Source organism: Dermacentor variabilis, chromosome 9 (assembly GCF_050947875.1).
Source record: "Dermacentor variabilis isolate Ectoservices chromosome 9, ASM5094787v1, whole genome shotgun sequence".
NCBI classification, from domain to species: Eukaryota; Metazoa; Arthropoda; class Arachnida; order Ixodida; family Ixodidae; genus Dermacentor; species Dermacentor variabilis.
Genome location: NC_134576.1, coordinates 38,037,292 through 38,062,934, shown reverse-complemented (window position 1 = coordinate 38,062,934; position 25,643 = coordinate 38,037,292). Strand labels below are relative to the sequence as shown.

The 25,643-nt window shown below is 43.5% G+C and overlaps 1 protein-coding gene across 1 annotated transcript in view; it reads left to right on the top strand.

Annotated features, from left to right (window-relative positions):
• The window catches only part of LOC142592614 (uncharacterized), a 189,827-nt gene that overhangs the window by 45,007 nt on the left and 119,177 nt on the right, over nucleotides 1-25,643 (top strand). The window contains exons 6-8 of the mRNA XM_075704154.1: nucleotides 13,103-13,286; nucleotides 18,491-18,615; nucleotides 23,165-23,356. Coding sequence (XP_075560269.1) covers nucleotides 13,103-13,286; nucleotides 18,491-18,615; nucleotides 23,165-23,356 — 501 coding nt within the window. The remainder of the gene's footprint in view (nucleotides 1-13,102; nucleotides 13,287-18,490; nucleotides 18,616-23,164; nucleotides 23,357-25,643) is intronic.

Below are 25,643 nucleotides of genomic sequence, written 5' to 3'. Positions count from 1 at the left end.
GGGGCAGTCCGGCGTGTGACAACTAAGAGAGAGGTGAAACAGAAGTTTTCTTGCCTAAAAACACAAAGCAAATTGGTTATGCCTGGCCACTGCACTCCGCTGGACTGCGCCCGTCAGTTGGGTTCATCCGATATTTCTAGGCAGCTGATCAAAGTGTCTTCCGCTTGTCGCCAGGATCATTGACATCGCTTCTAACTGACGGGCTCTGCCTTTATTAGTAATATCATAGGAAGCCAGCAAGCAATGACACGAAGGACAGTACAGGGGAATTTATTTGCAGTTCCTAATTTGATTAAAAAAATTATAAATAAATGGAAAAGAAAGTTGATAAGAAAACGATAAAAAATCCACTTTATTCCACTTCGACACTCGTAAATCTCATGCATTAGAAGAAAATTTTTAATTGAAGTGTCTCCAATTCAATGCTCTGTGCTGCATTTACGTCATTCGACCGGCTTGTCCGATTCGCTATCCTGCTTCATTGAGCTAGGCAGGGAGGCCTAAGCCTACCAGAGAGTTCTGTTGGAGCTAGTAAGTGCAATTTCCTGCTCATGTGTGCCTAGCACTGGTTTTAATTTGTGTTTACACTTCCTTTGTGAAAAGAACTTGTGCCTATATTGTTCTGCACAACTACAATGAAATTGACAGTTGTTTGAATGTCACATGCCTAAAGCAAACCAAAGAGAGTATGGGCTACCTCCAGTGGTCAGGCGGCGCAGCGATCAGCTCGGCTGTCAGCGCCGCCGTGACAGTTTCGCGAAACACCGCGGCAGCCACTGCTATAGAGGCATGCTTTTGTGCCGCTCGTTTAAAATGTGTCGGTCGGTGTAAATTGCGGTTTTAAGGCAGTCGAAGACATCAAGGCCCATTTTGGAACACCGATGCTTGAGAAAGGACGTCAAATTTACCACTACAACCATTTATATTGTGTCAAAGAAGTCAACAGCACGGACATCGCAGCGAATTACTTAACTTAAATATTGGGGCTCTGGGTGCCAGAATCACGGTCTGATTATGAGGCACGCCGTAGTGGGGGGACTCCGGAATAATTTGGACCACCTGCAGTTCTTTAACAAGGACCTCAATCTAAGTACACGGGTGTTTCCACATTTCGCCCCAATTGAAATGCGGCCACCATGGCTGGGATTTGATCCTGTTACTTCGTGCTTAGCAGCCCAACACCATAGCCACTAAGCAACCACCACAAGTCACGAAGTGTTTGTCACAACAAAGCAAGCATCCTTACGATGTCAAACTCAAAATAAGTTAACTAATCAATATTTTATGCCACTTAAGTGAGCAAATAATGATAATCTCTATCGGGATTGACAGTATTGTGAAATAAATAAATGCGGCTGTGGGCATTTTTCAACTGTCATTTTAGCTTGATTACTCGGAGCATGCCTTGCACCTCACAATTGTGGAGGTTTTGGCAAATTGGCAGGTGAGTGCTTTTTTCTCCGTTGACAAAGTGCCTCGAGCACATTCTGGTATTGTCGTTTGGGCTTGAATGTGAGAGGCCATCACCGCTGTAACGTAATAGAGAGCAATCAGCTGAGACTGAACAACATGAAGACTGAACAAATGGTGCGTTAGCATGTGCGAGAGAAATTCTAATTTGCGAATACTTGACGTATGCTGTGGTGTACTCCAACCTTAGTTCTGGTGTTCTAAGCGCGAGAAAACATTGACATGAATGAGCCCTGTTCTAGCAGTCACATCTGCTCTTGACACGAGCTGCACGTTGGCTTATTAATGCACAGCAAAAAGCACAGTGCGCACAAAGCTTCAGCACGGAGTGCTTACAAAGCTAGATTTGACACGTAACAACCACTGCACATTTGTTTTGGAGCGAGATGAGCTAAAAAACTATCTAAACTAATTTATAACAGCGAAAATCAGTTCACGTCTCTTTATGCAATTGTCACTTTATTGTGCGTTTATACGGATGCCGCTGCTGGTTCTTTTTTTTTTCTGCATTTATGTCTTAGTTCGTGTACCAGAAGTTCGCAAGAGCGACACGAACCGCTACAATCCACTTCAGCCGCCAGGTTGCTTCCCACGGTTTTGAAGGGAAGCGGTACAATTTGATGCTGACATCCTCTTTGCAGTTTGACAATCCTTAACACAGCAGTATCTGCGCTTATTCTTTTTGTTCATACTTCTCATTGGAAGGCCTGCTGAGAGGCTCTGGTGAATTTACTGGAAAATTGAAAAAGCAGGCTTTCAGGCGGGTCTAAGCGCACCACGGACAATGGTGAAATGGGGGTGAGGGCCTACTCGTGGGTGCTCACCGCCGCTGCTAAGTGGCGCGGCATGTGTAGAGAAACATCATTGCAGGGTGCCTTTGGTGTCATGTATTTTTGACTTACGTGATATTATTGTGTTTTGCTTTTTATTTTGTGTTTGGAATGTCCACACAGTTATTATTGCACTTTCTTTGTGTAGGAACCTCTTGTACTTCATTTTTGTTTGCCTTCAGTACATGCCCACCACCGAATGATTATTTTATCTTTTTAAATTATTGAATTACTGAATGGATTCTTATTAAATCCTTACAGCTTCTACAAGCTTGCTGTAATTATTGTTATTATCGCTTTCATCATTATTATGTAGAAATAATAATAATACATAATTTTTTTCTGGAATGTACTCTCTTTTGCTACTGGTCTGCTTTGTTACCCAGCCTACTAATGAGCAAAACGTGAACAAGGTGAATGCAGGAGCCAACGTTTCGACAAGTGAACTTGTCTTCTTCAAGGCGACGTATGCTTTCCTCGCCACAGAATATATAGGTGGGGTTCTTCTAAAGGGGAGAGGGTGTGAGGCGGGAGGACGTGGAAACGAGGGAAAATGTGTTAGCGTGTCGAATTGAGAGTAAAGAAACGCTGAGTACAAGGTCAAAGCCAGGTCCCCCCCACCCCGGTCTGTCAACACACGCGCGTTAGCCGGCGTGTCAAGGGCGTCTGACACGCCGGCTGACAAAAAAAAAAAAAAAATAAAGGGGGAAAGGGTAGGGTAGAAGAAAAAAAAAGGAAGGGGGGGATACGCCAAGAAATTAAACTAAGTGTTGTTGCCTATAGCTTGAAGTTTAGCATAGCGAATAGATTCTAAAGCTCCCTTTGAAACGTTTATGCCTATTGCAACCAATAGGCATAAACCCTTTCCTTTCCCTTCCTTTTTTTTTTGTCAGCTGGCGTGTCAGACGCCCTTGACACGCCGGCTAACCCGCGTGTGTTGACAGACCGGGTGGGGGGCCTGGCTTTGACCTTGTACTCAGCGTTTCTTTACTCTCAATTCGACACGCTAACACATTTTCCCTCGTTTCCGCGTCCTCCCGCCTCATACCCTCTCCCCTTTAGAAGAACCCCACCTAGCATATGTAGCCTTGAAGAAGACAAGTCCACTTGTCGAAACGTTGGCTCCTGCATTCACCTTGTTCACGTTTTGCTCATCGTCTTGAATTTCCATCTCCCGCATTCCCCGCCTTTTCTCCTGCCTACTAATGTGATTCACAGGGTGTCTACCAATCGGAAAAACCGGGAAGACGGAATTATCAGGGATAATGAATAGTCTAGAAATACTTGGGGAAAACTGAGGGAATTTGTGCTTCTATCAGTGAAAAATAGCTGTCATTTTATTGAAAAGGAGCGAGAGTTACCCTAAGATGGCTCTAGTAAAAAAGAGGAATCGTCTTTGATGCCGTGTTGTCGGCTGTAATAGTTGCCAATGTACAGTCAACGGCCCATTTTCCAGAGGCCCGATTTTTGGGACATGTCCGATAATGTGGATGGCTTCGCGGCACTGCATACCCCATATAGTCAATGTATAACAGCGTCTAAAATTTCGGACGCAAGAGCCCTTCACCGTCCGATTTTGCGTACTTTTTGCCATGACCGCAGGTTCGAAATGGCATTAACCAAACCCAACACCGCCGTTTTGATTATCTCGCGGCCACCGGCGCTCTCGCACGCAGATCCGCTGGCAGCTGTAGCCACCACTGCGGCAACACACGGCCTAGCTGCTTCGACGTTCGCTATAAAGGTTCTTAGGTTCTTGACGTTCGGTGCCGTGTTTTCATTGGAAGGATTCGCCGCTGTCAGCAATGGCACTGACTCCGCCTCTGTCTTCGATGCTCAGAAAGCACGGTGCGTTGCATAATGCCGGTTCCCGAAAGGCAGCTTCACCTCAGCACAGCAGTGTTACGCAGTGGAGCATACATGAAGTATTGCGGTGAAGCTTAAGTGTGTGAAGGGGCAATTGTCACGAGACACAGTACGCATTCCCTAATTATACACGCGTGCATCGACCATCTCCTGTCACAGTACGAGCACCGATATTCCTAATAAGTATACTGGCAAGCCTTCAGAGGTTTTTCGGACGTGCCTGTGGTGATTTGAGCTTTTAAGGGCACTAAAAGACATGCATTCATTTCTTCAGACGTTTTTGTGGCCCCTAGGGAGACAGAAAAATCGGACGTTGACTGTAAAACTGACCTAGAGGATGTTTCAAATGGCCTGTGGGGTGAACGCACTGTGGAAGGAGGAAGAGAACAGAAAGGACCTACACTTTTAGGAATGAACAGGAAAGGAAGCATGCTGCCACTTTTTTGAAGAAGCTTGAGCTCAAAAAGCAAAGTGTTGGCTGACACCGAGATGCAAGTGACCCTCATCCAAACCAAAACAAACTCTTTAAAGCAGTGAAATGCAACACTGAGGTGTTGTGCACGGGCTGAGAGTATCTCAGGACAGCTTGTAACAAAGTTCGGGTCTTTTACCAAAGAGTTTGCTATCAGTCGATAGAAATAGCTCATAGCTCATTTTTGAAAATATTTGCTTCTGTATGAATCTATTCGTGTATGAAAATGTTTGACTTGATTTGTAATGGGCTTTACCATATTTTTCGAAGATATTTTATTCGTTGCACATATTGCTAACCCCTCCCTTTAATTTTCTATTTTTAATAAAATAAACACTACTCTTTACAATTCAAACTGGATTAAGTCATATTTTTTTTACATGCTTACTAGAGAGTGACAGCATCGGGCAACATGGTGTCAGCTTGTCTTGACCTAAAACCAAGTTCTATGTCACTCAGGGAAGTTTGCAAAGGCACTTAGGGGAAACCTGGAAAACTCAGGGAATTAACCCTTTACTGCACCTTGTTGCATTTACGCAACATTCTGATGAACGGCGTTAAAAACCGAAGCAAAGTCAGTTTGGAGCTGCCTGTAGACGTTGTTGCATATCCGCAACATTGGTTTGTAAAACGTGCCACCTTGTGCTGCAATCTGTGCTAATCCTTCGCATCTTCCACCAAAACAAACGTGGCGGAGGCTGCGTGCGCCCGCGAGCAGTGATATAGGTAAGTTTTACAAATTGTAAATGTATTTCTCCATAAGACAAAGTGCAAAAAAAATTCTTACGCTATGCTACACATCCTTATGATTCTGTAGGTTAAAAAAAACAATGTCATTTCGGAATAGTTTGTTCGTGGCGACAGAACGTTGCTATGTTGCACAAATGCAACAACGTGTACATGGTTTAGTTTCTTCGGAAAAGTGAAATGGCTCCGAAACTCTGGTATGGGCCAGCAATTCCTCCTGATAGTGAAGGCAGTGACTATTCAATTAGTCACGACAGCCACGAGTGTAAGTCCGTTTCGATTCAATATGTGGACAAGATGTTCTCTGGTCGAATTTCCTTTTTTCTTTTCAAAAGTACGCTGTGCCTCCGCACGTTGCCGTGTCACGTCGTCACGGGCACAGCTTTACGTCTGTGCTTCGATGTTCTACATTTTGACAATAACCCGAAACACTGCATTGTTTCCTGGCTGCACGGGAATTCTCTGCATGACGTACTGCACGAAGTTTGGGAACCACCTGTATTGCACAAGCATGTCCAAGTGCTTCTCTTTGTTCCACACTAAATCATAGGTGCACCAATGATCGTCTCGTGCAAATAAGCATCTGAGCATGAATCGCACTAAATATATCTTTTACTTTCAACTTCTTCTTTATTTGCACATTGTTGCAAATATGCAACATACCCTTTTTCTGCAAATTGAAACCACAGACATTCGCCAAAGTAAGTTTCCATAGGAGTACAGGTACTGTTATGGTTCCCTACAACTCCATGAATAATATTTTGAGGAAGCAAAAAATTGTGCAGTAAAGGGTTAAAAAATTTCAGCTTAGTAGACACCATGGTGAACCACGCTGTGACTGCCCACTTACATACACGCACCTTGAGGCTTACGGGGGCTGGATTTTTAAAGACGAAGTCTTCTTAGGTGTCTTCACATAAGTTTGGCGTATCTAGTACCTGGGCCTCTTGTAACCACTTCCAAAGAAAAAAAAGAAAAGGTCATTTCGCACCTCCAGAGTGTCATAGCGAGCCAGAGTAGGTGTCAAAATTATTCGCTTCAAGGTGTTCAGGAGCAAGAATTAGTCGCAGAATAGGTAAAATTAGAGGTACAAACATAATTAGTGCCAATCTAGTCGAAAATAAACCACATTGCATTATACCCCTGTAGAGGGTGCATCACTGTAGATATAGACATGTTGTGGCAAAGCCACCAAACGGCACATTTCAGGAAATGGTGCAAATTGGCTTGGACTAAGCAGGGCTTGTGCAAGGCAATGGTGTCGTAGGGTGGCTTCGCCAATTTGCACAAGAAGCGAGAATTAGTTGTAGAGTAGGTAAAATAAACAGTACAAGCGTAGTTAGTGCCAATGTAGTGCAAAATTATTTACATTGCATTATAGATGGCATTATCTCTGACATTTGCCCACCTGGCCTCTTGGTCAAAAAACAAAAGGGTCAATGAAGCTCCAAGAGTATGCCAGCAAACGGAAAAGATAACCAAAAAAATCTTGAGGCTAGACAAAAAGAAAGGAACAGGAAGGGTCCTTTCTGTTTATTTTTGTGTGTTGCCTCACAGTTTTTCTAATTATCATCATCATCATCATTTATTAACAGTTAAGGACCCTTAACAGGGCATTACATAAGGGGGGGGGGAACAGTATTGAAATAAAATATGATGGGAGCGAATGTTATTCAACAATGAACTAACTACGTTACAAGTACAGAGTGCACACAAAAAAAGGGGGGTACGGTAAAGAGCAGTGGAAAACACAAGGCAAAAAAAGTTAAAGCACAAAGATGGGATGGAGCAAGTAATTAGGAATAAGCTAACAAAGAGAAACCTTATAATAAGAGATTGACACCCAGCTGGACATTGAAATACAAGTCAAAGTATACAAAGCACAGTGTAAATCAATATCTTCTATTGGACAATGCCTGTAACGTAAAAATGGTGCAAGAAAACAAAAAAGGCGTAGTTCAAGTTATTTAACAAAGAGCTCAGTTAAGGGTTGCCTGAATTTTTCTGGATTTCTATCAAGAGCAACTGCTTTGGGAAGGAAATTCTAGTCTTCAGTGGCGGCGGGAAGAAACTATTTGTTGAATGCTAGAGTCGAACCATGAAGGCGTTGGATGCTGTTGGCTTTGAACAGGTGGCGAGAAGTTCAAGCGGGTGGCAGTACCAGTGTACCATGCAGGTTAGACAAATTGTGATATGGCTTACGGAACAGGCTGAGCCATGAGATGCTTTCCATTTGCTGGCACACCCCTAGAAAGTACCATGTACCGGCTTATCCAACAGTCCACTCATGATCAACCAGGCATCGATACTAAAGAAGAAAGTGTCGATCGAATTGCACATAAAATATGATTAGAATGAGGTACGAAATGACTGAATAATAAACATGATGAAGAGACAAAGAGACTGAGTCAATAGATATAATTAACATTTAATCATCAAGAGAAAAGACGGGGAATGCGGGAGATGGCAATTCAAGACGATGAGCAAAACTTGAACAAGGTGAATGCAGGAGCCAACGTTTCGACAAGTGGACTTGTCTTCTTCAAGGCGACATATGCTTTCCTCGCCACAGTATATATAGGTAGGGTTATTCTAAAGGGGAGGGGGTGTGAGGCGGGAGGACGTGGAAACGAGGGAAAATGTGTTAGCGTGTCGAATTCAGAGTAAAGAAACGCTGAGTACAAGGTCAAAGCCAGGTCCCCCCCACCCCGGTCTGTCAACACACGCGCGTTAGCCGGCGTGTCAAGGGCGTCTGACACGCCCGCTGACAAAAAAAAAAAAAAAAAAAGAAGAAAAAAAAGAAGGGAAGAAAAAGGAAAAGGGGGGGGGGATACGCCAAGAAATCAAACTAAGTGTTGTTGCCTATAGCTTGAGGTTTAGCATAGCGAATAGATTCTAAAGCTCCCTTTGAAACGTTTATGCCTATTGGTTGCAATGTCTTGAACTTATGGATAAGGTATGATTCTCTGTATTTTCTTTCTCGTTCAGAACGGAAATTTGACTGTAAGATGTAGAGTTTAAGTTCATCAAAGTTATGACCTGGTTGGTTGAAATGCTCGGCGACGGCTTTGGGAAGCTTTTTAGCTGTGTCCGCGCGATGTCCGTTTAATCTGACGTTCATTGATTGTCCTGTTTCCCCGATATATTGTTTCTTACAGAAGGAACATTCAAGCATATAAATCACATCCGAACTTGTGCAAGTGAAGCTAGATTTGACTTCATGTGTATAATTATTTGCGGTGCTTTTAATTTTAATGTCACTTTGAAGGTGCCTGCAGGTTTTGCACCTAGGGCGACACCATGCTTTTATTACGGGGGAATGCTGTTGGCTGACTTTTGCGTGCACTAACATGTCTTTAAAGTTCCTGTTTCGGCGATAGGTAACCCTGTGTACATCCGGCAACGCTTTTCGCAGACGCTCGTTACTTGATAATATTGGGTGGTATTTTCTTAGGATGTTGTTTATGTTTGGAAATGTTCACTCCCACGTATGCGAACATTTTCATGGGACAGCTTGAAGCAGACCTGCTGAAATCCCACCCTTTAAAACCCCACACCTATCTTCGTTACATTGACGACATATTTATAATATGGGAACACGGCACAAGCGCCTTAACCAACTTAATTAGCCATTTCAATCGCTTTCACCCGAGTATTAAATTTACTGCTCACCACTCTCCTAGTCAGGTCAACTTCCTGGACACGACGGTCTACATAGAAAACGGAAAACTGAGAATGACACTTTACCGGAAGCCTACAGATAGCCAGCAATATTTAGACTGCAACAGTCGTCACCCGCGACATTGCAAGCAAGGAATCTTTGTCGGACAAGCGAAACGTATAAGAAGAATTTGCAGCGAAGACAATGATTATATCCACCACCTAAATGACCTTAGATCAACGCTAGCAGGAAGGAACTATCCCCAAGTTGCTCTCGATAGAGCTTATGATACCGCGTCAAGATTGGAGAGACAGTCGGAATTGGCGAAGAGACAGCCCACATTAGAATCTGACAGACCACCGGCCTTTATAACAAAATATTCTAATGCACTCCCAAACATAAACAACATCCTAAGAAAATACCACCCAATATTATCAAGTAACGAGCGTCTGCGAAAAGCGTTCCCGGATGTACCCAGGGTTACCTATCGCCGAAACAGGAACTTTAAAGACATGTTAGTGCACGCAAAAGTCAGCCAACAGCATTCCCCCGTAATAAAAGCATGGTGTCGCCCTAGGTGCAAAACCTGCAGGCACCTTCAAAGTGACATTAAAATTAAAAGCACCGCAAATAATTATACACATGAAGTCAAATCTAGCTTCACTTGCACAAGTTCGGATGTGATTTATATGCTTGAATGTTCCTTCTGTAAGAAACAATATATCGGGGAAACAGGACAATCAATGAACGTCAGATTAAACGGACATCGCGCGGACACAGCTAAAAAGCTTCCCAAAGCCGTCGCCGAGCATTTCAACCAACCAGGTCATAACTTTGATGAACTTAAACTCTACATCTTACAGTCAAATTTCCGTTCTGAACGAGAAAGAAAATACAGAGAATCATACCTTATCCATAAGTTCAAGACATTGCAACCAATAGGCATAAACGTTTCAAAGGGAGCTTTAGAATCTATTCGCTATGCTAAACCTCAAGCTATAGGCAACAACACTTAGTTTGATTTCTTGGCGTATCCCCCCCCCTTTTCCCTTTTCTTCCCTTCTTTTTTTTCTTCTTTTTTTTTTTGTCAGCGGGCGTGTCAGACGCCCTTGACACGCCGGCTAACGCGCGTGGGTTGACAGACTGGGGTGAGGGGGGGGGGTCCTGGCTTTGACCTTGTACACAGCGTTCCTTTACTAATTCGACACGCTAACACACTTTCCCTCGTTTCCACGCGCTCCCGCCTCACACCCCCTCCCCTTTAGAATAACCCCACCTATATATACTGTGGTGAGGAAAGCATATGTCGCCTTGAAGAAGACAAGTCCACTTGTCGAAACGTTGGCTCCTGCATTCACCTTGTTCACGTTTTGCTCATCGTATTTAATCATCAAATCATTTACCCACCCTGTTTGTCGACCTTGTCTTCTTTAGTGTCGACACTTGGTTGATTCTCCTTTTTTCTTTCTTGTATAATGTTCTTGAATAAAAATTAAATAACAATAAAATCTGCATGCTCACAGCCACCTTGACAAGTACTGCTTGTGTGGCACGCAAACGGCAGATGCTTGAATGCCTTAGCAAGCTCTGCAGTCTATTTTAAATCTTCTTTGCCGTTATTACTGAATATCGCGTGGCATCAGCAGTGCTTTGTTTTCGTCAGCAAAGAACTGCCCTCGTGGACATGCGCTTTGTTCATATTGAATTTTAGTTCCTTTAGTAGAGAGCAAGAAACTTGTAAACTGAGAGTGTTTTTCAATAATTTATTATGAGTACTCACTGAAACTTTCTCAAGATCAGTTGAATCCAAGTGTAAAGACCAATTAACTTTGAGAGTATCTCCTCGAAATATATTTCCTCATTCATGTTTAAGGGACAAGCTCAACGAAATTTCACCTTGGCTAAATTGGTTATAGACAGCAGTATATATTACTGAAGCAATCTAGGCAAAGTTGCAGGGCTGGTAATTTTCTTATTAGCAGCCTTGAATAACACCCAGGGTAAGCAAACAATGAACGCAGCCAGGGTTTGGCCAGTACTTCGCCTCCGACATCTTTAAATCTTTCAGGCCGAGGAACTGTGCATTCGAAGTGCCGCGTCGCTCCCGCTGAATGGTAATGGTGGCATTTTCTTTCTTTTTTTCCTGTTTTGGTGTTAAAAACATCTACTTTTGCAAGCCTTTCCCTAGCGCATCAATTTGTATTTCAAACATAAAATGTTGCGCGGAGGCTGCTTTATACCTGAAACCATGCTTTATCAGGTGGCCGGAAATTTCATTGCAGTTTGCCTTCACACTCATGTGCCTGGTTGAAAGCAAATTAAATTGAACCAACAGTACCGCAACCTTTCACTCAAACTGAAGGAGTTTTTCACATTTTTTGACATCTAAGCTATGTGCTGGTATGAGCACATGTAAGACATATGTTTACCTCTCAATATGGATTATTTGTCCTGCCTTTTGGGGGGTTCTCCTCCGTGCTCTTGGGACAGAGGAACGACAACACAGTAATGCAATCACAAGGGCATTTATTGCACCTTTCATAGATCAACGCCTGCTAGCCGAGTTGCTATCCTCAAAATATGCCGATGGGCGCGCGACAAATCTAAGAAGTCCGACTCACCGCGACCGGATAGCGAGCGAATATGTTCGCCCCATGCTGGATCCCAACGCCTGGTCGTTCACGTGTACGGTCACGCGAATGGTGGCGCGTTCGAAGGCGGCCACGCGAGACAGTTTCGCAGAAGCTTGGATCGGCGCACGCGCGGCACGTCTGAGCTGCTTTCTATCCCACCGCCGAAGAGGGAGCTCCTTGTCTTACCTGCACCCAAGTAACCCCGCAGCAGCGCAACACTCGCGCCATCTCTCGCACTGCGCTGGTACCACTCCGACCGCCGCGGGCGTCAGGCCACGCGGCGAAGTCGCACTGCAGATGGGAGCTATGCGAGAAAACAAGATATCAGGGGATGCGTGAGAGTCACGCATCCCCACACTTTAAAGCAGAGTAGTAGTAGTAGTAGTAGTAGTAGTAGTAGTAGTAGTAGTAGTAGTAGTAGTAGTAGTAGTAGTAGTAGTAGAAAACTTTTTTTGTTCTGTATTGAACTCTCGGAAGGTGGAGCCCTGAGTCCAGGGCCCCATTTGCTGCTGCTATCCAGCTGACCCGGTCAATCAGGTATCACTGGTCATCCAAGGTTGTGCTCGAAAGAGTGGCTTCCCACTGGGATGGGGAGATGTTAGGTATTCTAGGGAGGCCGGGTGGTTTGGAACATTCCCACATAGAAAGGTAGAGATTTGGGTGTCCTCCACAGAAAGGACATTCGTTGAGGTACGGTTAGAGTAAAATGTGTGGTGGAAAGCAAGGCTGGGGAACTTATTAGTTTGGAGCTGGCGTCAAGTGGCTGCACCTGCATGGCTTAGTTTCACGTGTGGTGGAGGGAACATTCTATGGGATAGTCTGCAGTGTTGTTGCATATGCATGTATGTAAGTAGTACCTTTTCTACCTCGTTGGGTTGGACTGGCCTTTCACCAGTGCCCGGAGGATGAGGATTTGGACTGTTGCATGAACGCGCTCATTGCCAGAAAGAGACGCATGTCTGGGTGTCCAAACTAGGTGAACTAGTAGGATATGCTGGCTCTTGTGTAACAATTTATGAGCCATCGGGGAAATCCAGCCTTTTGTGTAGTTTTGACATGCTTGCTGGGAATCTGCAAGAATATATATTATCTTATCTAGGAATTGAGTGCTGATGGCAAGGGCTATGGCACATTCTTCAGCTTTCGTGCAGTTGTCGGTGCATATTGCAGCTGATAATACTGCTTCGCCCCTCTTTCTGCAAGCCACCCTCCCTTATAGTGACGCATCTAGCTATGACCACTTGGTACACGATGACAAATACCACAGGACACTCCTAGAATTCATGCACACACAGGCATTATAGCACACAAATAACACATACGAATTGTTACACCTCACACCAAGTCTACGAAAAAAAATAAAGATGACGGGAGCAGTTTAATATGTCTGAGCTAGTAGAGCTTAGTATTCTTTTGTTGGCAGGTGACTGATGTTGACCGGCAGCACTGGCACCTGCTTCTGGAGGACAAAGGAAGTGGTCATGACTGGCTCCGGATAGGTCACTCACCGGTTGCCACCACTGTTGGTGCGGCCGCCACTGGTGCTGCCACATCTGAGTGGCGGCTGTGGTCATCAGCGGACCGTGAAGATTCCCCAGCAGGGCAAGGTCTGTTGCCTGTTGTCAGTGCTTAAAAGTATATTAAATCTGCCTAGTCATATTTTAAAATTTCTCATCTGCTGGCCAGTCTTTGTTCGGTATCTGACATATAGGTCAGCAGAATAAGTGGGTGCTCACTCAGACTCAGTCACCTGTATTTTCATAGGCCACGTACTCACTTGCTCGTGTCATCTCCTACTGACTGCCGCTCGCTCACATACATGTTCATGTCCACTCAACCTCACCATCACAGACTTTCGTTCGTGCTCGCATTACCAGCACCCTCTGTTTCATATGCTCAGGTCCACTCTCAGCCTTCGTCACCCGCTAATGCTCTGTCTCATGCCTGTCTATATATATACATATATAGACATCATAACCACTGCATGTAGACTGACAAAGCAGTGCAAGTGAACACACCTCTGTTCTGCATAATCAAATGATATATCATGACATAAAACCTATGCATATAATGTAGCCTTATAGGGGCAGTAAACCTTCATTTTAATGGAGTAAACGGGACAGTGAAAAAAAGTATGTATAATGTTAATTTAATACAAGTAGCCAGAGGTGGGCAAATGGCCTCATTTGTTTGTTTCCCTCCCTCACCCCTCACGACGCAAGTACCCGCCCTCACCTATTCCACACCCTCACGTTGAAAAATTTGACTGCCCTCCCTCACCCTCATTTTCTGGGTTATAAAAAAATTATTCACTCTCCGTCGCCCTGAAAAGGCTACCATCCTTTTCTTCTGGTTTCTAGAATTTCAAGTAAACCATTTGCTTGACCCGCGAGCTTAAATTACAACACTGATAGTCTAGTGTCATTCCCATTGTCGAAGCATGCCACACTGCTTTGCTTTTAGGTGCCTGGCCATGGATTGGCAAAATAAATGGAGTGCACTCAGAATGACTCTCAAATTATACAGGGTGTTTCAGCTAACTTTAGCCAGAGTTTAAAAATATGGCGATGCACTCTAAAACGACGCGACCACATTCATGTTGCTCACTTTTGTATGTAGTGTGTCATGCTGTTTTTGTATTTTGCTTAATAAGATGATTTGTACAGATTGATTAAACAACTTCTGAAGCAACGAAGCTAGGAAAAAGTTCCAATTAGAAAGCTGCAGAGCAGTTTGCAAAACAGCCGAATAAACAGTTTCTGTCTTTCTATCTGTTAAATATTATTGTTTTTGAGCTTACTGCAGATTCCCACGAAAAAAAAAACACCATGTGACATGCCCGCTTGCATGTAGTAATTGCACTGCTCCCAAGCGTTGCGCAGACAAACGAACATAGCATTTAGCCAGGTGTGCTGCCGCAGCGTCTGCTTATCGCTATCATCAACCACCATGAGGGAAGCACATCGCTGGCATAAATCGCACAGCCAACACCTTCGTCACTGCCCTGTTGCCTTTTAAGCGGCAGCATGCCCTGCTAGATGCTACATGTATGTTCATTTGCATGTGGACAGTTTGTTAGTAAATTGAATTATTTTTAGTTTAATTATTAAATTATAATTATAGCAAAACCAAAATTATACTCAGCCGGGCTGACTCAGACTCACTCAATCAGAGTCAGAAAGGTCTTCTTGGCCCACACATCTTATGAACGCACTTTCTCATGAACAAATCAATGTCAAAAATATCTTTGTACCAGGCTAATATATAGGAACTGCAGATGGATTATGAATGCTAATAATTTAGGAAAGAGCATGCACAGCAGTCGTTAATATAGAAGAAGTTTCCTTATTTCTTGTTCATCACGAGATCTTGTAAGAACCAAATAAGTACGTATGAAGCCTGACCTTGGCAGTGCTAGATTTATTTCGCCTAAAGATAAAATCTGCAAATGGGATCTTTAAAGAATATGCTAATTTGTATTTGTTTGTGTATGCATATGCACGTGCAGTGCTCACATGCTTTTGTTTCTGTGGTGCGTGTGCATCTTTGACAGTTTGGGATCGATCGCAGTCCTTTCTTTCTAGCACGATACTAAATGAAGGCTAGGCTTGTAAACAAAAGTTTTCCCTGCTTGAATTGGGCGCAAGGGAGCTTGACTGTATGTAATGCCACTTATCCACAACTTACTATAGAACTGCATGAGGTCCAGCTCACAGCAGTGCTTTTCTTTTTAGATGTCGGACAATATGCTGGGATCTGAGAATTTCTTAACTTCTGTTTCAACTGTAGTTTCATCTGTGGCACTATATATGTACCATAAGTGCCGATTCGCAATTCCAGCAGTGATGCTGCTGACAACGATATTTGCTGTCAATCATGCTGAACATGAGAAAAGATCTAAGAGGGAGCGCCATGTGATCGTCTTAGTGAATAGCCATAATAATGTTAAAAAAGAAAGGCTAATGGGAAATAGGCCCTCACCACGTAATGTGAAAGTAAGGGAGAGTGTGCGACAAGGGTGCCACCAGAACCTACTATGCACCATACAGTGTTTGAAAAAGTCCCATAACCGTGCAGGGCCTACTCCTGAAGACTCATTGCACAGATTTGCTCTGGAGAGAATGTCGTGGAGTGGTATCATAGGAGGCTGGCTTGCTGAGGCTAGCTGCTTGGCGTCATGCTCCCTGCTATTTGCATTTTCCGTCCATCAAGTCACCGAGTGTGCGCAAAAGCTACATTGGCGACGTTCGATGGAACTACGATTGACGAGCGCAATGCTGAAAGTCCGCCTCACCTCATTCCTTTTGAAGGTTGTGCTGGACACTGGGCATTCGGAATGACCGGTCGCTCCTCAGGGGGCAGCAGTAGTACCACTCATCATAGGCAATGCCACAAGCATAGTTTAGCAGCACGACCAGTAAATAAACAGTGCCATAACGACAACTTATACCGAATGGCAGCCACCACTGCTTCCGCACGAAGGCTCGAGCACCCAAGCAAAACAGCGGAGCGTTCAAACGAACGCCAAAGGTGAATGGTAACTGCGCTGGCGAAACCTACTGAACTGTAGAAACTCTGACAGTGTTGAACATGCTTGTTTCTAGCAATGATGTAGACCACAGTACCCCTTGTTTAATCTTGGCCACAAGAAAGAAAGGAAATGCTTACACGGCATGCACTGTACTAGCAAGTGCCAGCATGGTTTGCGCTTCGTAGTGATCCTTTCCCCACTTCCCTTCCGAACCTGCATAATACCGAGCAGAGAAAGCACATGGAGTAGGTGAAGGGTGGTGGCAGTAGCTGTGACACAGTGGCACCGAGTTTCACTACCGGTGCTCCGTGGTAGATGCAGGTAAAAGTAGAGGCGTGCATTCATGAAAAGGAGGGGGAAATCGTACTTGTGGCGCAGAGCTGCACAGTTCCGTGCTTGGTCTTCTTTTTATGCACTCGTAGGGTGTATCCACTATAATAGTGCCGTCCCAATTGGAAAATTAACTTTTTTTTTTCTATTTGTATGTGTGTGTGTTTAGGTTGGCAAAATGGTGATAGCTGGCATCAATAAGAGTCACTCTCCCGGCGCGAAGCTGCCGTGAATGTGCACCCTCTCCTTACTAGCTACCACCGGTGCCATGGTGGTGCCGCTCATCACTATCACTGATAACATGCAGGTGCATTATAGAGGAGAAAGGTACACAGGCACCACGATGGCAGTAGCTGGCGACGAAGAGGGTCACTCACTTGCATGGCATGAAAGACACTGAGCGCTGCTATGATTGCGCACCCACTCCTTGCTAGTTGCTGCAGGCCCGTCGTGGTGCCACTTGCCGCTGATAATGCGTGGGTGCAGCATGGAGGAAAGGAGGGCACAGGTACCGCAATGTAATCAAGGGTTTGACGAAAATTTATCTGGTGAGGCATGGAATGAGGAGAATCACAGTCACTGTCCAAGTCAGGTATTTCAGAACCATGTACGGGTTCCTTGTTCACGGAGTTGAACAGAAAGTGAACAAGCAATATGTATGCAGTTCCAAAATGTCAGGTATTTTACAAGACCTAGTCAGTGACTGTGATACTCCTTGTGCACTGCGATGGCGATAGGTGGTAACGGAGGGAGTTGCTCGTTCGGTGCAAAGGGTGTTGAGTGCCACCATGAGTGTGCTCACCCCGCATGCTGTTTCACTCTAAGTGGAGCAGCTTATCAGTATGCTTCTGGTAAACCAGGTTTAAAGTGTGTGCATTTGGGTTGGGACTGAAAGAAAGCTCGAACAAAGCGATATTTTGAGTAAAATGATTTCATTATAATTCATGTTTACTGTATATTTAAAGCACATAGATCAGCACATGACACTGAACAGGTTATTTGATTTTCTGAATTTTGCGTTACCCTATTGTTAAAGAACTGTGTGTGCCATTGGATACTTTGGCTTGTACAGTTAAGGCAGCATCATGTAACTCAAATATTTGTGACCATTAGCATTTGCATCGGTTTCCATTTATTGCCTCGGCATACCTTCAAAGGCGGCAATGTAATATCATTATATTTAAATAGTGTGTAAACGCATTTCATTATTTTGTGATTCAAAATATATATGGTGTTCTGCCAACAAGAAGTTATAAAAGGTTAAATGCTTCATTATATCCAGAATTCAGTTATATTGAAGTTAATTATAGCCAGTTTAACTGTAGCACAGAATTTTGAGCAAAAAAGCAGTTTCAGTGAGTGCACCTATGTTCTGCATTTTCAAACAATAAACTGCTACTTAAAACCTGTAAGTATGATGTCTGCTCATAAGTATCCCTGAAGCACACAGTCCTTTCAATGGAATAATGCATAATTTTGAATGACTTATTTGATTTTCTTGTAATTTGGCCTCGCCCATTCTTGGGCCACTGGGTAAGTGCTATTGCAAGCACGTCTCTTCTCACCATTCTTCCATCAACTACAGCATCAAACATCACCTTTGGCCTCGCAACATTTCTGCTTAGACGTCTCACATTGTGCATCTGCATGAACTACTGTTTGCATTTTGGGCATAGCTTATAAAAGGTATAGCACATAAACATGAACATCACATGACATACGTGACATGACTTGTACAGTGCATAAACATGAACATTGCATGAAATTATATCCTGCATTGCATTAATATAAAGACGATCGTATGCATTGAATTGTGTAATTTATGTTACATATAGCATTTAATTCACCGCTTCAACGTTTCGCTTAATGTTGATTCCAACACGTGTGTTGGATCTGCATAATTTACATACATCATGCATCTCTTTGCATAGAAATAAATTGTCATTGCAGACAAGAGTCCTCCCCAGCAACCTCGGCGCGTGTCCAAGCTTGGCCGGGACACGCTTGTGGACAAGCAGACAGTCCAGGGTCGCCAGTGCCTGCTTGTGCTGGACGCAGCCTCGGGCCAACTTGAGGTGAGGCAGAGCGTGTGGTCACTGTCCGCATGCACTTGTATTTGCTACCTGCATCAACTAGATGCAGGAAGCTACGGTGCCTCTAAGCTGTCATTACTTGAAGCATCAAAAGGTGATGCCACCGACTCAAGCAGCAGCACTTCAACGCTCTTGGCAAGCACACCTTCTGAAACCTCGGCGTCTGCCCTCACTGGTGTACTTACAGGGACGCTAAAATAAAATATTCATGTAGTAAGGGTAATAAGTTGGGCTATTTGGTTTCTGTTGAAATGCATGTTTACTAACAGAAAAAGCTGACACAGGTTGAAGACATAATGGACAAACGCTAGTTGAGCTAGATTGAAAGATTAGGTATTTATAATGGCGAATTCACAATTCAAAGCAAGAACGAAGATTTTGTGTGACAGAAAATAATGAAAATGTAAAGTGTAGTACAGGCCTAGTCTTCCGGATAGCTTGTTAATAAAGATTTCACCCTCAAGAATCCACATCCCAGCATTCTCGTGTGTACAACAGTACTGAAGCACTGATTTTTTCTCTAGGCATTTTTCAGTTCTTACTCAATGCTGTAACCATTCTCTGATTTCTCTAAATTGTTGGTGTTTAGGTGCTTACAAAAAGAGCCATTAGGCTTTGCCACCTAGCCAAGAAACGCTTTTATTTTATTTTATTTTATTTAAAAATAACCCACCGTGGTTGCTCAGTGGCTATAGTGTTGGGCTGCTGAGCATGAGGTCGCGGGATCGAATCCCGGCCACGGCGGCAGTATTTCGATGGGGGCGAAATGTGAAAACACCCGTGTATTTAGATTTAGGTGCACGTTAAAGAACCCCAGGTGGTCGAAATTTCTGGAGTCCTCCACTACTGTGTGGCTCATAATGAGACAGCGGTTTTGGCACGTATCGTAAAACCCATAATTAATTTTTTTTAATTTAAAAATACCTTACAGGCCTCAAAGTGAGGCATTGAGTAAGGGGTGCAGTACATAGAAAATACATAGAATACAAGACATCTATAAACCGTATCTGTTTACAACCGCAAGTGCAACTGTGATGAAAAAAGAATTTAGTTCACGATTCACTAGGGAAAAGAAGAAAACATAATATAATAACAAGGAATAAATCCCACAGATTGTTTTCAGTGAAGTCGTGTAATTAACATGAGAGTGTTAAACAGTAATAATGAAAAAAAAATAACAGAAAAGTTACGGACGCGATATTCCAACGGAACGGTAAACATAGCGACATAACGGTAATAATGCGACAATAAGCTGTAAAAGATGGTGCAAGTATAGAAAGCATTGTGCGACAAACGTAAAACTTCACATTTCTTTAGCCGTGCATTCAGTCAAGGCATCACGGAATGAATCGTAGTTGGACTGGCATGCAATGCTGTCCGGGAGCGAATTCCATATTCTGATAGCACGAGGAAGAGCAGAATAATTGAATGCTTTTTTAGAACTGTAAAGGCGGGCATAGCTGAAATGATTATGAAGCCTATGTGACGTGGAGTAGGGTCGTTTCAAGCATGCGGGTGTTTGAGTGGAGTGAAGGAATTTGTGGAACAGTCATAAAAGGGCATTGTCTCGACGAGTGTTCAAGAATTGTAATGAAAGCTTAAGTTTTATTTGTGTTCACTAGACTGGTACCTGTAATCGTTTGTGATGAAGCGGCTTGCTCTGTTCTGGATCCGTTCTAGTGTTTCAATGAGGTATTTCTGGTGAGGGGACCAAATGGGAGATGCATACTTGAGCTTGGGACGAACGAGAGTTAGGTAAGTTAGCTTGCGAACATTTGAAGGAACATTTTTTAAGTTGTGTCGCAAGTACCCCAACGATTGGGAGGCATTAGCTGAAATGGACGTGATATGCTCTGTCCAAGAAAGATTCAATGTGAATAGAACTCCTAGATACTTATATTGTGTAGCTGTTGTAACAGTGTAATTGTTAATATGGTAGTGATATGGTGAGGTTGCCGACTTCCGGGTAAACAACATTACTTTGCATTTTGCGATATTTAAAGTCATTAGCCATTTATTGCACCAGCTAATGATTTGTCGAAGGTCTTGCTAAAGAACGAGATGAACATCTGAGTTTTTAATTGGGCGATAAATTAGGCAGTCGTCGGCGAATATTCTGATGGTGGAGAACAAATTTTGAGGTAGGTGGTTAATAAAAATTAGAAAAAGCAAGGGACCGAGGACGCTACCCTGTGGTACACCAGAAGAAACGTCTGTTATGGAGGAAGAGTAGTTATTTGCAATAGTAAACTGCTGACGATTAGACAGGAAATTTTGGAGCCATGACAAGGTAAGACAGTCCAATTTAAGTGTGGAGAGTTTTGATATTAGGCGACAATGTGCGACACGGTCGAATGCCTTCGAAAAATCAAGGAACAAGCAATCAATTTGTAAGTTATAATTTAAGTTAGTGTGTAGGTCTGTTGTAAATTCAAATAACTGTGTCTCACACGAGAGGCCCTTCCTAAAGCCATGCTGATTATGAAAAAGGAATTTGTTAGTCTCAAGATGTCTGTAAATCTGCAAAGCGATAATGTGTTCAAGCAACTTGCAGGTAATGCATGTCAATGAAATGAGACGATAATTCTCACAGGAGTTCCTGTTGCCATTTTTAAATACAGGTATAACTTTCGCCATCTTCCAATATGCGGGAAGGTGGCCAGTTGCAAGTGACTGTCTGAATATGTGAAAAAGAATTTTGCTGATATTTCTACCGTATTATTTGAAACCTTTGAGTTTATACCATCTATGCCACATGAAGAAGACATCTTAAAAGTTATTTATGATAGAAGAGAGGCCCTCCAAAGGGACTTCAATAGGTTCCATGTATTGGTAGCCTAATTCTGAAACAAAAGGTATAGTTGAAGTGTTCTCCTGTGTAAATACAGAGCTGAAGAATGAATTAAAGACCTCCGAACATTCGCTGTCTGGAATAGGAATATTGCTACTGTTTTGTAATGACAATTCATCTGATTCGTTGTTAGGCTTTATTATTTTCCAAAACTTGACAGGATTGCTCCTAAGTAGCTCAGGAAGATCGTTAGAGAAATATTTATCTTTAGCTTCACCTAAAGCTGAGCAGTATGATTTAAGGTACGTTTTGTAATTCTGCCACGCTGCTGATGTGCGATCTTGCTTAGCGATATTATACAAGCGTTTTTTCTTGTTCCTCATGTGCTGAAGCTTTTTAGTAAACCAAGGGTGCAATTAACAAGTGGAACATACTTGTCTACTAATGCACACAGTGTATTTTTAAACATGAGCCAGTTTTCTTCAACGGATCTATCGTAAAATGATGGCCACATTGTGTTTTCGAAGAAAGTTTCAAATTCGGAGATTATTTTTTTAGAATTGCCTTTATTGTAATCACGAATTTGTTTTCTTGTTTTACCCATAACCAGTAGTGTTGTGTTTATCGTTATTTGGAGCAAGTGGTGGTCGCTCAGAAATGGTGAGCTTATGCTGCTGTATGCCGAGTGCACCTTCCGAAACCTCACTCTCTGCAACCTCCTCCTCAATTGTGCACTTTGACCAAGAGATTGGTGTTAAAAATGCAACAGATCCAACGAGTTGAAATCTATATACAGAGGAGCTCTGTGCGAGTGCTTAAAGAGTCAGAACACGAATTTGTGTACACTGAATACTCACACAAATTTGCATGAAAGGCTTTATTTTAAGCATTGTAGAGAGGCTAATGCAATGTCGCCGCCGCTGCCGCGGCAGTGGATGTACGAAGGTGTGCTTTCTGGTTCTTTATTTTTCTTTCTCCATTCGGCCGCAGCGGATGGATGGATTAATGTTATGAGCGTCCCCTTTGGAACGGGGCGGTGGGTTGCACCACCAAGCTCTTGCTATTATACCGCCTGAAGTCCTACCTAGGTTAAGCAATTAAAAAAAAAAAACACCGTGAACTTCCACAACCAAATTTTCTGATCTGCCTCCATGTGCTCACCTCCGCGGACGCACGGAGGCGAGCGTCATCTGGTGGTGATGCAAGGAGCCCAGTGGCACACACGGGGCACATATTCCGCTGTGATTTGTTGGCCTATTCGGCAAGAGAACGTCCAGGTCACAGCACCCATGGCCGCAAAACCTGGCTTTTTCGCCTTTTGAAAACTTCGCAACAAAGAATGGAGCATGTAGTAGGGCAGTTAAACAAAAAGGGCATTTACTGCTTTTTGTAGGCAATAATGCCAGCGAGCCAATATGCATCCAAGGAATTGTTCCTTGGTGAAACACACTGAGGAGATTGGAGGGGAGTGGGGGGCATACAACTTACCATGCAGGGATGCCGAGGCTTAGGTTGTTCGTGAGTGAGGTCTCGTGAACTCAAGTGGTGTGGCGTACTCCGAATTCTTTTGTGCAATACTCCTGCGAAGTGCACTAACAAGTGTGCAGTCGGCCGTGCAGCTAAATAAGAAGTTACTTTTTTTTACGCCCTGGCCATTCGTGCCATCATGTGCCAGTGTCAGTCAGTCTTTCTGGCAGTGCTTCTGTTATCGCCATGCATAGTATTTTTGTTGCCACACAGCTCTATGATGGTGGGGATGTGGCCCGGCGTGCATCGTGCCTGTACAGTGTGCCTGTGACGGGTGCACGCCATGTGGTGCTGACAGACCAATTGCTCATTGTGGCTGCTGCTGGCGAGACCGGATCGCCCGACACCCAGCTACACCTGTTCTCCAAAAGTGCCCTTGATTTTTCCAGCATCACCACAAAGAAGGTCAGAGCCAGTTCAGTGCCTGCCATGTACTCATGGCTGCCTGTGCTTCCGCTTGCGAGTGACTGTGTGCCGGCTTAAAAAGCTGTTTGTTGCACACTGTCAAAACGTTGTACATTTTTTGATTGTGCACTGTTGGCATGCATCTGTAGAGTCTTTAAAATGCAATTCTAATTTTGTGCAGTTGCATGAATCAGCAAGCTCTTTAGGTTAAATAAAACTTGCTTTTACATTTTGAAGCGTGCGCTGGAAGTAACTAGAAAACTAAACGTGGACCAAGCACGAACCATGACTCGGGAAGCCCTTCTAGTGTTGTGATTCATGTTTTGGTTTTCGTTGGTCACTGGCCTGGCTTTAGAAAATCATTCACCATATTTTTACTCGTGTTCTATCATTACATTTTGTTGAAACATATTCTTAAGCTACTGCTAATGTAACTTTTTTTGTGCATGTGTGAAAGCAGCTGCATAAAAAAATTGCTGTTGATAACTGATATGCTCAAGAGTTGTGAGTGGTGCCGGTCCTGTTGTTTGTGTTTCATCTTGAGTCCTGGTCTTCTGCGCCTTGCCTTTACTAATTCAATGATAACTGATGTTCCCCTGCTGCTATTGCTTTGTGGCTTTGGTACTGCTGCTGAGAGTGTTTTTGCAAGAGTTATCACTGGCAATGACAATCTGCAATATCATTGATGTGGAATATGAAGCACCTTGTAAAACTTTGTTCATTGTTCACATTTATCCATAAGAAGACCATGGTGTTTCCACTTCGGATATTTTAATGAAACTGGAAATAAGCCTAGGCAGTAGTAATTTAGGCTAGTCGGTTGGTCATACGGGGAATCTGAGTAAAGCTGAAAAGGACTGAGATGAGGATAATGTAAGACAGTGCACACTGCCGTGTGTTGTATCTCATGTCCGCCCTTGCCATTTAAGTAAAGTGGACAATTCTGTGGGTTAATTAATATTGATTTTAATTGTGAGAGCAAGTATACAGATGCTTGAAGCACATTCGTGCTGTCGGCACTTCTGATGTTGTCGTGCTGTCCCACCGATGGCACATGTGCGGCTTGCACGAATAGGGTTAGAGGATCACCAGTGGTGCAGAGGGTGTTTGGCTGCAAAAACGATAAAGCAAAGTGGACGCACTTTCAATGCTGTGCTCAATTGCCTTTGTGGCAGAGCAAGGGCAGCATATGCCTTGCACTGCTTGCGCGAGCATTGTGTGCATGCACACTATAAGCATACTTGCGCTCCTGATGGGCTGCTATGTGTATGCTCTGGTCTGAGTAGTAAATGTCAAGCTAATGTTATCTAATATTTCACTGGGCGCTGACTAATACTGATGGTCTCTTGTTGGTGTCATCTCGTGCAACATCGAGGTGCAACACCACTGGCGGGCACTCATCATGCCAGCGTGGTGAGATGCCTGGTAGCTGCCAGGGTCACTGTTCCTTCTGCCCAGTGGGAGCCGCCTTGCGTGTGGCATCACACCAATGTATTGCACCTGCATGCATTTAGAACACCACCCAAAGAGCTCAAGCGCAACCCTAAACCTTGCTATCACTGCCAGTGTTTCGCCTTTTGGGTGAAATTGGCAAGTTTTTTTTAACGGCACTTTCATTTGTTTTTTTTTTTGCTGTTTCAAAGCCACAATTACCATTTTAGTGCCACTTAGATTCCTAGATTTCTAGTTGAAATAAACAGTGTGCACATATGAAAGGACCTAGCTGAATGATTAGATATGTTGCATGAATACAAATCTCCTCGTCAAAGGCAGTGGCTCCAGGTTGAGACTTCTCTTGTTCATCAACTGCTGATCACTTCGAAATGTATCAATACGTTCTCATGCAAGATAAAATACGGTATGAATATATCCTTCTTAGGGCATTTGAAGCTCTAGCAATTTCTCTCTGCTGGTGTAGATCGATTCGAAAACATTAACAATATCGGTTGACGGGGTTATCTCATGAATAGCATCTACCTACCTGTGTTGTTTCTCGAAACATTGCAACGCATATGTTTATTCAACTGCTTTTCATCAGTTGTTGATTGACCTCGCTTATGACATGTCTTACAATGACAGAGCACCGAGCAAGTTGGTAGGTGAGCGTCTAACCTTTCGATGCACTGTCGAGATTGTAAGTCTCTAAACAGCGAAGTTCCATTCAGACATAAAAATGAAGACGTGCATATTATGGTAAAGGCTTGGCATATAAGTTATAGCAGCAGTACACGCACAGGTCAGGCCTCAGTTATTTCGCTTAAAGAGGAATTGTCATGCTGAAACCATA